Source organism: Pseudonaja textilis, chromosome 3, assembly GCF_049901715.1.
Source record: "Pseudonaja textilis isolate UNSWEBS1 chromosome 3, rPseTex1.2, whole genome shotgun sequence".
Classification (NCBI taxonomy): domain Eukaryota; kingdom Metazoa; phylum Chordata; class Lepidosauria; order Squamata; family Elapidae; genus Pseudonaja; species Pseudonaja textilis.
Window position 1 is genome coordinate 174,633,053 of NC_141992.1, and position 13,101 is coordinate 174,646,153.

Below are 13,101 nucleotides of genomic sequence, written 5' to 3' on the forward strand. Positions count from 1 at the left end.
AGGAAGTATCTATCAAATCTTAAGAAATAGGCAGAAAGACAGTTAAACCTTTTGGGCTGGGCAAGTCAAAAATTTAGAACATGCCATTTATTTATTTATTTATTACAGTAGATTGAGTAGAACCTCTGGTCTGACCAAGACCAATTTTTTCCCCCCTGCCAATTTCCTCTTCCGCACCATTTTTTTTTGTAAGCACCAAATTTCCAAAATGAAGTTATGGAATGAATTATGGTTGTGACCAGAGGTTCTACTCTCATTCTCTTTCTCTCTCTCTCTCCCTATCTCTCTCCCTATCTAGCTAATATTTATTTATTTATTTACATTTATTGGCCACTCATCTTACCACAAAGTAAATCTGGATGATTTAGAACATTAAAAAAGATAAAATTTTATAAAACCTATGCGTAAGTAGGAACTAGCTTAAAAGGGCCATGATGGTGCAATGGTTGGAATGCGCTGTTGCAAGCTAATTCTACTGTGTGGCAAGAGTTTGATCCTCACTGGCTCAAGGTTGACTCAGCCTTCCATACTTTTGAGGTTGGTAAAACGAGGACCCAGATTGTCGGGGGCAATATGCTGACTCGGTATATCACTTAGAGAGGTTTATAAAGCACTGTGTGGAAGTATATAAGCCTAAGTGCTATTAGTGTTATCACAAACATACTTACCATCCACTTTAGAAATGATCCAGTTGTCCTCATACTCTCTGCCAACGAGGGAGTATGTGAACTTTGGAGTTTCTGAATCTGGATCAGCAACTTCAAATTTTGCACTCTTGTCTTTTTGGAGTGGGTGACACAAGAACACAGACTTGTTTACTAAATATGGAGGATTATCATTGACATCCAAAAGATGCAGTATCAGCTGTGTAACACCACTGTTATGTGCTCCGCCTGTACATTTGAATAGAGCAAGAAATATTTTAGAACTTGTTTTGAGAAATTTATAGCTGGTTGGTAATGCTTATAAACATTGTAAAAAGGAACAGAGCTAAGGGGCAGATTTCACAATTAAGAAGTTGTTTTATAGGCTGAAGATACGGTAGTTGCTATGATCTTTACAGAAAAACACTTCTGTCTGTGATCCTGACACTGGAAATAATGAATAACCAATTTCTAGTTCATAATGGAGAAGAGGAGATCCGGTCTCATCTATAACCCTATTACTGCCAACTTGTTTATTTAAAGCTGTGAGTTACTCCATTTCAAGTTTATAAGTTGCTAAAATACCTATCAATACAAGACCAAGACTGGTGATACCACCTTCATCTCTTGGCATCAATGACATCCCAGTGCCCTGGTAAAGACTCCCAGTAGCACGCGCATCTGCTTTGGACTGACTTTCTAGGCAGTGCAAGCTGCCATATTAAATGTATATGTAATTCTAAAATACATAATGTAACATTGATATGAATATAGATAATTTTAAATAGCATAACTTGACTCTCCGAGCCACTGTCACCATATATGGAGAAAATCAAACGTAGAACCTGTTAGGAGGCATTTTGGCCAAGGCCCTTTCAAACAACCAAGGTATCCTTGGAGGATAAAGTTTTGCTTTCTTACTTTCTTCAGTTGCAACAATGTCTACTGTGTAGGCTTTGTACAGTTCAAAATCCAGTGGGGCAGCTGTGTATACATGGCCGTTGACAGGATCAATCTCCAGCCAATTCGTGTCCGTTTTTCCCAGCCAGTACCTTGCAACCAGGAAAATAAGACATAAGAAAATAAACATAGCCAAAAAGCATCATTTTCAACAGTAGCATGCATCAATTTGTGCATTTTCCTTCCATTGCTTTTGGAATCCTAGCCCTGTTCATTGCCCATAAGAACAGATGAGCCATTTTTATCTGGCAAATGGTCTATCTATTTAAGCTCTCTCCTCTCCTCTCCTCTCCCCTCCCCTCCCCTCTTTTTGTCTTCAAGGATTGAAGTTGTTGAATGTTGGATCCTGACAACTGCTGGACAAATTCCTGCAGCTTTCTTGGCATGATTCCAAAGGTAGTTGCCATTGCCTGCTTCTTAAGGTGAAGAGAGAGTGATTGACCAAGGTTATCCAGTTGGCTTTGTACCTAAAGTGGGACTAGAATTCACGGTCTTCCAATTTCTACCCTGGTGCTTTATTCATAACTGTGATCACTATTGCAAAGCAAACAGTCTCTCAATCAAGCAACATATTTTGATCCATTTGTTCAACTTTCTTATCACAGAGAATCAATTTCCCATCTTTTGTTACAAGTTTTTGATGGAAATAGGGTAGAAGATGGGGGCACTGAAAAAAAATCAAGATAAAAGCCACCACTATGCAATCAGACTCCCGCACCAAGAGACATTGCATGAATGTGGCTATGATCTTGACAGGTTATTTATAATACTGAGTAGAAGTTGACATCCTCCTCAAAGTCACGTTCTTTGTTGCAAAGAGAAGCTTCAGTGGGCAACAGTTTTCAACAGGAAATTAACAAGTGTTTGAAAAATTCTTCTACTATTCCAGTGAAATACAGCATGAAGTTTTAGGGGAGATGTCACCCCCCATAACCTTGGGTGCAACCCCTATTCAGAGTTTTTTCAACCATAATACATTTTTAATGTGCAGAGATCTAACATGGCATTTAATCATATGAAGTATATTTAATTAATCTAACTATAAGGTCTTTGAAATAGATTTGTATATATTATACTGCTGAATTAAATATAAAGCCATTTGTTTTTTCTGTCCCACCACTCAAAAATCAAGCCATGAGTATGAAAGAATGTATGCCGTCTAGATTCATATATACCTACAGGTTTATACAGGGGTGGGATTCAAAATTCCCAGCAACCAGTTCGCTGCCCAGTTTGCTGGGTGGGTGTGGCCATGGTGGGCATGGCCTACCAGACCTTCCTGTTTCCTGCTTCCGGTGTGCCTCCAGAGCCCAGAGAGGCCATTTTTGCTTCCCAAGGGTCCGGAGGCCTCCCCCTGGGCCTCTGGGAGGGTAAAAACAGCCTCCCCCGGGCACTGGTGGTCCTCTGGAAGCCAGAAGGCTCATTTTCCCCCTCCCAGAGCCTCCGTGTGGACCCTGCACTTACCTCCATCAAAAATGGGCCACATGGAGACTCCTGGGAGCAGTGGGTGGGGCTAGCCGGTTGGTTGAAATACCGGTTTGGTGAACCAGATTTAACTTTAACATCTGGTTCACATGAACCGGTCCGAACCAGTAGAATCCCACCCCTGGATTTATACATGTAGCCCTATGATGGGTTTCTAATCTGGATTATGCCATTTCTGCCTACAGAAACTGACATCTTTATAATATACTTAAGTAATACAGGGGTTACTTTTGCACGTGCTAAGTTTGGCTCTTTTTAATCCTCAGTGGTGTTTTTCTGGATAAATATCCTAGATGACAAGGCCAACCTTGTATCATGTTTTGGTGATACAATATTTTATGTTCATCCAAAAAATGCACACAGTCACATTAAACAGGCTATGCAAATACAATATAACATTTTAGGTGGTTCTTTCAAGTCAAGAAAGCAGGAGAATCTTCTGGATTGGATTCAGCAATGCAATTAGTACAACTCTAATCCCACCCCACCCCACCCCCAAAATATATTTTTGCCTTTACCTTATTGGGTATCCTTCTGGATCAAAAGCTTTTATGGTTGTCACATTGGAACCAATGGTCACATTTTCATAAAGCATAACTATGTAGTTGGGATGGAGGAAAACCGGTGGTTCATCCACATTAATAACAAGGACCAGTAAGAAAGTAGATGAACTTGAATTATATTTTATTCCATCCACGAGAGGTTCAGGATTAGTAGCATTGATTGTAAGGTTATACACTGAATTTGTTTCAAAATCCAGACCCTACAAAAGCAAAGGTGAAATTAAAACAGGGATAACAGCCCACCAGGAACTTACACCAGAAGAAAACATTATCTTCTTGAAATATATATAGAGTTCCCCAACTTCCTATCCTCGAGGAAGAATTCTAGGACACTACAATTTTTCATCACCTGCAGCTAGGCCACTTCAAAATAGGCCCTGAACTAGACCCCACCACTAGTTCAGGTGGCCTAATCTAAGGGTAAACTGAACAAAGGGTTTTCCTTCTTTGGTAGACCACAAAGAGCTTACCTGACAGCAGCAACTGAAACTGTACAGTTTGGGTACCCTGAATGATCATTGCTTATTCAGAACAAAACAGATCAGATGCATCTCAGACAGTTTTAAGGTCAAAAATGCTAAAGTGCCAAGCATCTATTTATTTGCTTGCTTGTTTGTTTTTACTGGCAACCATTCTCTGTTTGAATAGATTTTGCCAGAAGAGAGGTCAAATTTTTAGAAAGACTATTTACATTTTCTGTAACCTAGGATTAAATTTATCAGGTTTTTTGCCTATCTGCCTACTTGTGGGAAATGCCTGATATTGAGGAGTACAAGAGGCATTTTCTCAGGTCTGTACTATTTAGGAGATGAAGCTTTGATTGACTGAATTTTTGAGTTTTCTTTTTAGTCTCCTCAAGGGAGCACATGGCATCTCCATGTTCTCTCGGTATTCCAAGACAATAAAATAATATGGCTGTGTTTTATCTTTATTGTAAGTAAAGATGTTTGTGTTTATCACATGACTGCCTTCAAAATAGTTGGAGGAGTTAGGGAGAAGAAATTGCTTTATTGGGTACACCTCTAAGTGTATTGTTTTTAACTATTCTCCAAAAATCTGCAACTTCAGGTTTCATAAATGTGAAAGCATTCATTATGTCATTTAGCATTTTGGCCTTAAAACACACAAGATCTCAAAAGAAAATAGAATCTCATAAGATTTTAATCTCTTGCAAAACTGCAACCCTATAAAGACATTTTTTTCTCAATTTTCTTAAATTTGGAGATTTTGTAGGTATCATACAGACATCCTATTGCTATTCTCAAATTAATGTAGATTTTTTCTTAGTCATTCAACTGCTTTGTGCCTTGAAAAAATGTTAATTAAATCTATGTAATATAACAATAAAAGAAATGACATTCATTCACCTTGTTAATTATAATAGATCCTAAATTTGTTTCAGGATCAGTCAGTATTTTAAAACTATTACTTGGGTCACCCTTTGTGATGGTGTAAATAATCTGAGAACTTCCAGTGGATGGTTCATCATCATCTGTGGCTTGAATTTTAAATATAAGGGATCCTTCTTTCCGATCTTCTGCAACAATCACAGTGCCATACTACAGTGAAAAACAAAACACAATAAATATAAAACAATAGAACAGAAAAGAAGAAATAACACTTCTAAAAAGAACTGGCTATTTTGAAGAGAGCTTTATGATGGAATAATTTGAAATCATAATTTGCTGCTGCCCAACATTCTAAGACCATGTCCAGACAGCCTCATTGCTCTGGTGTGACGATGCTCCACTAAACATCTCCTCAGCCTGATTTTTTAAAGTTCTCCATCCTGAAAATGGTGTTTTCTTTTTTTATTATTCATGCTCAAGATCTTCCATCAGGACAATTCATGACACACGAAGAAGACTTTAGGTGACTTTGGGTTAGAGTTTACTGTTTGGTTCCAGTTGATTCAGCAAATGTGCTGTGTGGACCTCTTCCATTTAATCTCAGGGTTCAGGATCTCTTCTATGATTTCATTTAGATGCTAGGGAGACTGGATTTGTGCAGGGATGGGATTCAAAAATTCCAACCCCAGTTTGCTGCCCGGTTGCTGGGTGGGCGTGGCCATGGTGGGCGTGGCCCACCCGAACTTTCAGGAGTGCCACTTTTTGCCTTCCCCAGGGTCCAGAAGCTTCCCTCAGACCTCTGGGAGGGCAAAACGGCCACCCCCAGGCTCTGGAGGCCTTCCGGAAGCTGTAAACAGGCCCATTTCCAGACTTCTGAAACTTCCATTTTGACTGTTTTTCATCTTCCCCAGAGTCCAGAGGCTTCCCTCGGGCCTCGGTGGGGGGCGAAAATGATCTCCCCTAGAATCCAGAGGGCATACAGAAGTGAGAAACAGGTCCGTTTCTGGACTTCCGGAATTTCTGGTTTGGCCCATTTTTTGCCCTTCCAGAGCCTCTGCACAGACCTTGCACTTACCTACATCCAAAATGGGCTGCATGGAGATTCCTGGGAGGGACAGGGAGGGTGGGCAGGGACAGCTGGTCAATTCAACTACAGGTTTGGCAAACCAGATGTAAATTTAACATCCAGTTCACTTGAACCGGTCCAAACTGGTAGAATCTGACCCCTGAATTTGTTGCTCCTACAACTCTTTGCTGCCACCTTCAGGTCTATAGGTTGACTGCTCAACCAATCAAATGATAGTTATAAGGCAGAGGTCCCCAACCTTTCAGACTCTATGAACCAGTGACAGCAGTGGTGGTGGGGAGGGGAAGTTTTTTGTGCAGGCCCTCCGCTTGTGCAAATGGAGTTTTGCATACTCACCCACCACTTGCCCTGATCTCAACAAGCCTCTCAACAATACTGGTCAGTGGATCAGGGGTTGGGAACCCCTATTATAAAGGCAATTTAAAAAATAAAAAGTTAACTGACAGGAAACTAAAAAGATGTGCGCATGGAGTAATCAAAACGTTGTGTGTGCCAGTTGGAGCAGAATTTTCACAGCTGAGGGAACTACCAGGGGTGAGATTCTACCGGTTTGGACCAGTTTAGGCAAACCAGATGTTAAATTTACATCTGGTTCTCCAAACTGGTAGTTGAACCAACTGGCTGGCCCTGCCCACCCCACCCTGCCATTACCATTTTGGATGCAGGTAAGTGTAGGGTCTGCACAGAGGCTCTGGGAGGGCAAAAAATGGGCCAAACTGGAAGTTCTGGAAGTCTAGAAACAGGCCTGTTTCTGGGTTCTGCAGGCCCTCTGGAGCCTGGGGGAGACCATTTTCACCCTCCCAGAGGCCCGAGGAAAGCCTCCGGATGCTAGGAGGGGCAAAAAATGGTCCTTTGGAAGTTCTGGTAGGCCACTCCACCATGGCCACACCCACCCAGCAACTGGGCAGCGAACTGGTTGCTGGGATTTTTGAATCCCACCCCTGGGAACTACCAACTACCTAGCCTTTAAGTGGCATGTTTATGAAAGCTGCATAGACAGCAGCAGTATAGTATGAAGCCTTTCATGACTCAACTAGTAAGCATGTATGTTATGTCCTGAGATACTCTAGGAGTTCTCACTCAGGTCCACTCACTTTGCGTGGGCGTTCTTCCCTTCCCTCATTGGTTGGTTCTCCCCAGCAGCCAGCTATAAAAGCAGGCTGCGGGGTCCCACCAGTTGCTGATTGCTGCGAGCCAGTTTCTCGGCGTGGCAAGCACGGTCAGCCCTTTATTGTTATAATAAAGTATTGTTGCACTCATGCTCTGGTTCAGCCTCTCTTTTCCCAAACTTAACACTGGCGACGAGGATGGGATGGCTACCAGAAGCACCATGCAACCGCTGAGTCACTAGCCGCCGATCCGCAGCCAGAGAGAGCGATCGGCCGGCGATAAGGGCAACGCTGATCCGCAGCCAGAGAGAGCGGTCAGCAAACAAAAAGAGCAAACAAAAAGAGCAAACGCTGATCCGCTGACAGAGAAAGCGGCCAGCAAGCGATAAGGAGCGAACGCTGATCCGCAGCCAGAGAGAGCGGTCAGAATCGAAAGTTAGAAGCGTCTGTAGCCGCTTGTTAGCCCAGCTACAGGGAAAGTGAAGCGCTGCGAGCCACAGCCGCTCAGTATTAGGCGCGAAATTCAAACAGCTGTCATTTGAATTTCAAACCTAAAAGGTACAGCACAGCGCTGTAGCCCAGTCACTGACGCCCACACAGGTGCGAATCTAGACGCCGCCAACGGCTAACAGCCAAACGTGGTCAACCCAGAGAGAAAGAGAGGATTGCGAGAAGCCTCTCCTGAGCTGAATCACTTGCCTACCACAGGCACTAAAACATTGTCTGCTGCCCCAGAGAGATTTTTTCCACAGGTTGTTCAACCGGTCCCAGCACCATGAGTTCCAATCCAGTCTTCCCAGCGTTCAAACCAGACGAGGAGAAGTGGGAATCGTATAAGAACCGCTTTAATCATTATATCGATGCAGTTGGCCTGGCGGATGCGGGAGAGCATCGGAAAAAATCGTATTTCCTAATCTACTGTGGAGCCACCGTCTACGATACTGCTGCGCAACTCGTGGCTCCTCGTGAGTTGAAAAACGTTCCGTGGTCTGAGTTACTTGAAATCCTCACTAACCACTATTCCCCCAGGCCCTCACAGATTGCCAGGAGATTCACCTTCCGTATGAGGAAGCAATCGAGCAAGGAGACCATCAATCAATATATGGCCGCTCTCAGAACAGCAGCACTGCATTGTGGGTTTGGAACCTACCTGGAGGACATGCTCCTCGATCAACTAGTCTGCGGGGTCAAGGACTTCCACCTGCAAAGGCGCCTTCTCGCCAAAAAAGACCTCAACCTCGCACAAGCAGTCGAGGAGGCCTTGGCAGCTGAGCTGGCAACGAACTCAGCCACCGAAATCCAGGGCCCTAGCACCAAGCTGACATCACTTCCAGTCCACTCCGAGGAGGTGGTAGCAGAGGAAACCGTCAGTGACGAAAACGACGTCCACCGCCTCTCCAATGACCGACGGCCGCAGGTAGGAGCCAAACAAGAAAACATCGGTCCACCCAAGCACATCACCCTGTGCCTAGCCTGTGGGGATCTCATCAGAGGGCCACCTGCAAGTTTAAAGGAGCCACCTGCAATAACTGCCATAAAAGGGGCACATCGCGAGAGTCTGCCAAGCCCCCAAAGCTCAGCACAAAGACACCCCCTCACACTCGGGACCACAGAGGCAAGTATTGAACTGTCGCACGCACCACCTTGCCAAGCACACTGGCCTCACTGTTAGTAAAATTTCTCTCTCCGTTTCCCTAGAAGGTAAACCGTGCCGCATGGAGGTTGACACAGGGTCAGCGCTCTCAATTATCTCGTGGAACACTCTCAAGAGGCTCCAACCAAGCCTATCCACTAGCCGGCTCCAGAGATGCCAGTTTGGCCTGAAGGACTACCAGGGGAAGACCATTCCTGTAATTGGCAGAGGCAAGTTCCTTGTCAGTTTTAAAGCTTTTAAAGGTCACCTACCTCTAGTGGTAGTTAACGGCAATCTACCCACCTTATTGGGGCTCGATTGGTTTCCCCATCTCAGCCTAGGGCTAACGGGAGTCCATGCTGTCTCAACCTCAGACACTGACTCCTTATTCGCTGATTACTCAGATGTGTTCAGCGAGGAGCTGGGGTGTTATAACGGTACCCCCATCTCATTCTCGGTTGACCCCCAGGCAGTACCAATCAGGCTAAAACCGCGTAGGGTCCCATTTGCTATTCGGCCAAAACTAGATGCAGAATTAGATAAACTGTTAAAACAAGGGGTCATTGAGCCAACAGATTTCGCCAAATGGGAGACGCCCATTGTCACACCCCTCAAAAAAGACGGTAGCCTGAGAATTTGCTCGGACTACAAGATGACAATCAATAAATTTTTACAAGTTAGCGCTTATCCGGTGCCCGTCATTCAGCATTTATTACACACATTCGAACCAGGCAGCATTTTTGCTAAATTGGACATGTCTCAAGCATATCAGCAGTTCCCTGTTGATAACCAAACAGTGGAACTCCAGACCATTGTCACTCACAGGGGTGCCTTCCGATGCAAGCATCTCCAGTTTGGCGTAAGTGTTGCCCCAGGTATTTTTCAATCCCTTATGGAGCGGATTTTGCAGGGCCTCCCTGGTGTAGTACCCTACTTCGACGACATCTTAGTCTCGGCCAGGGACAGACCCCAACTCTTCCAGAGAGTTCGAGCAGTGTTAGAGAGGTTCAGACAGCATGGCCTCAAGTTGAAAAAGGAAAAATGTGCCATTGCCACTAGACAGGTGGACTTTCTGGGTTATAAAATTGACGCCTCTGGCATTCACCCCCTGGAGTCCAAGGTTAAGGCAATCCACGAGGCACCCACTCCAACCTCCAAAACTGAACTACAGGCTTTCTTGGGGCTATTGAACTTTTACGCATCCTTCTTGCCCCATAAAGCATCAGTAGCTGAACCCCTACACAGATTACTGGATAAAAAGTCACCGTGGCACTGGGGGCACAAAGAAGACCAGGCTTTTCACGCCGTCAAATCACTACTCACGTCAGAGGCGGTACTTATTCAATTCGACCCTAACCTTCCTTTAGTGCTGGCAGCAGACGCATCCCCTTTTGGAATTGGGACGGTACTAAGTCACAGGCTCCCCAATGGCGCCGAGGCTCCCATCGCCTTTTTCTCAAGGACGCTCTCTGCAACGGAGCGCAATTACAGCCAGATCGATAAGGAAGCCCTAGCAGCTGTTGCAGCCATGAAAAAATTTCACGAATTTCTTTTTGGCCATTTTTTCGAGCTGGTCACGGACCACAAGCCCCTCCTGGGCCTACTAGCCGGGGACAAACAGACCCCTCAAGTCCTTTCCCCTAGGATGACAAGGTGGACCCTCTTCCTAGCAGCCTACTCCTACAGACTTATACACCGCCCGGGTAAAACACTGTCCCACGCTGACGCTCTCAGTCACTGCCCCTTGCCGGCTCCGGCTGAAGACCCTGCTCCTGTCCACGCGATTTTCGAGATCACCCAGTTGGACCTACCCATCACTGCCCTTGACATTGCTGCTAAAACCAAGGCAGATCAAACGCTCGCCCAGGTGCTCGACTGGGTGAGGAGGGGGTGGCCAGGGGGCAATGTTGAAAACAAATTCACACCCTTCAAGACTCGCATGCAGGAGTTGTCCAGTTTGCAGGGCTGTCTACTATGGGGCACTCGAGTGGTCATCCCGACCTCACTGCGTACCCGAGTTCTGGAAGCGTTGCACGAGGGACACCCTGGCATCGTGAGAATGAAGGCATTAGCACGCAGCTACGTGTGGTGGCCGGGTCTCGACGAGGACGTTGTCAATTGGGTAAGTTCCTGCAGCATTTGCCAGGAATCCCGTCCTGCTCCCCCCATTGCCACCCCTACTAGATGGGAAAGCGCCAGCGCTCCTTGGTCCAGAATTCACATCGACCTGGCCGGCCCCTTGCATGGGAAGATGTTCCTAGTGGTCGTGGACGCCTATTCTAAATGGATTGACGTAGCACAGCTATCCACGACCACCACACTAGCAATCACCAACGTGTTAACACGCCTGTTCGTAACGCACGGGCTACCCGACGCCATTGTCTCCGACAATGGCCCACAGTTCACATCGACCGAGTTCAGCCATTACGTGGCCAACCTGGGCATCCGCCACATTTTCACAGCCCCATTTCATCCTGCCAGTAACGGATTGGCTGAAAGGGCCGTCAGGACCACTAAAGAAGCCCTGGCTAGGTTCAGCAGGGATGACTGGCACCACAAACTCTCGCGGTTCCTGATGAGCCAGCACTCAACTCCTTGCTCAACCACCAATAAGTCCCCAGCTGAGCTCCTGATGGGCAGGCGCCTGAGGACTGTATTGGACAGACTCCACCCACAATATTGCCCTGACTCTCCCCTCGCTTCCACATCGGGGGTTAGACATTTTATCTTACAGGAGCAAGTATTCGCGAGGAACTTCGCTGGAGACCCCCTGTGGATCCCGGGCGAGATCATAGCCATCACCGGACCGCGGTCGTATAGGGTCAGACTAGAGGATGGCCGCGTCTGGAGAAGGCACATAGACCAACTGCGGAGGCACCTCAGCACCCTCGCCAGCAGGGATCCAGAGTCACACGATGAAGGGAGACCACATCCGCAGCCCCACATCCACATCATGCCCGGCGACCAGTTCACACCAACAGCCGATTCCGAAGGCCCGAACACGGACAGCGGCACCCAGACGGTTGACCAACCCGATCCAGTCTACGGAAGCACATCCCCAGGGACCAACCCTACGAGCCCCGGGCATGCCCGAACCGAGGGGCATACTGATGACACTTTGCCGGCTCTGCCTCCCCAGGCAGACCCTGAACGGACAGACAGTGTTCCAGAGCTGCGCCGTTCCGGGCGCCAACATAAACCTCCTGCCTACCTCAGAGACTATGCGTGTTCGCATCTGGGGGGAAGGGGTGTTATGTCCTGAGATACTCTAGGAGTTCTCACTCAGGTCCACTCACTTTGCGTGGGCGTTCTTCCCTTCCCTCATTGGTTGGTTCTCCCCAGCAGCCAGCTATAAAAGCAGGCTGCGGGGTCCCACCAGTTGCTGATTGCTGCGAGCCAGTTTCTCGGCGTGGCAAGCACGGTCAGCCCTTTATTGTTATAATAAAGTATTGTTGCACTCATGCTCTGGTTCAGCCTCTCTTTTCCCAAACTTAACAATGTACTTCAAAGGGTATGATTTAGACAGTGTTAATCCTACCAGTCCAAGATGAGAATAGGGCAATAGCGGAACCGTTTTATGAAAAAAATCAACAACATTTTTTCTTTGAGTTTCTTCTGAGCTCCTGTGCAGACTTTGTAATTTGATTTCCTCCAGAAGTGTTAAGGATTACAACTTTCAAAATTCCCATTCTACATGTCTGTTGCTGGAAGTTCTGGGGATTATAGTCCTAAAATATCTGTTGGGAATCAGCTTGGAAAAGACTTACCTAACTAGCCACAGATATGCAACATCAACATGTACATGCCAAGCAAATATCTCGGAAGAGGACATTGTCAGAGGTGGGATTCAAAATTTTTAACAACTGGTTCTGTGGGCATGGCTTAGGTGGTGGGGAGTGGCTTGGTGGTCATGTGACTGGGTGAATATGGCCAACTCAACATCACTCACATCGAGGCACACATCTCCTCGCCTGGCCTCTCATGACTGTGGGGATGTTGCAACAGTCGTAAGTGTGAAAAATGGTCATAAGTCACTTTTTTCAGTGCCATTGTAACTTTGAATGGTCACTCTGCACAAGCAAAGTACCAGCAAAGGAGGGAAGAAAAACTCCAGAGATGTTCCTGAGACAGGAAGTCTAGTCCTACCAAGGGTTAATAAGGGTTAATGGAGAGGCAGTTTCTGTAAGGAACACCAGAATGTTTCCTTCCTGCCTTCCTTACAGGATTAGGCCAGTAATTTATTCTAACAACCGGTTCTCCAAACTGCTTAG

The 13,101-nt window shown here is 46.1% G+C and overlaps 1 protein-coding gene across 1 annotated transcript in view; it reads right to left on the reverse strand.

The window, feature by feature from the left end:
- The window catches only part of CDH17 (cadherin 17), a 49,053-nt gene that overhangs the window by 7,117 nt on the left and 28,835 nt on the right, over positions 1–13,101 (reverse strand). Inside the window, exons 12-15 of the mRNA XM_026706005.2 lie at positions 5,020–5,211; positions 3,608–3,852; positions 1,566–1,696; positions 669–893 (exon numbers count right to left, since the gene is read on the reverse strand). Coding sequence (XP_026561790.1) covers positions 669–893; positions 1,566–1,696; positions 3,608–3,852; positions 5,020–5,211 — 793 coding nt within the window. The remainder of the gene's footprint in view (positions 1–668; positions 894–1,565; positions 1,697–3,607; positions 3,853–5,019; positions 5,212–13,101) is intronic.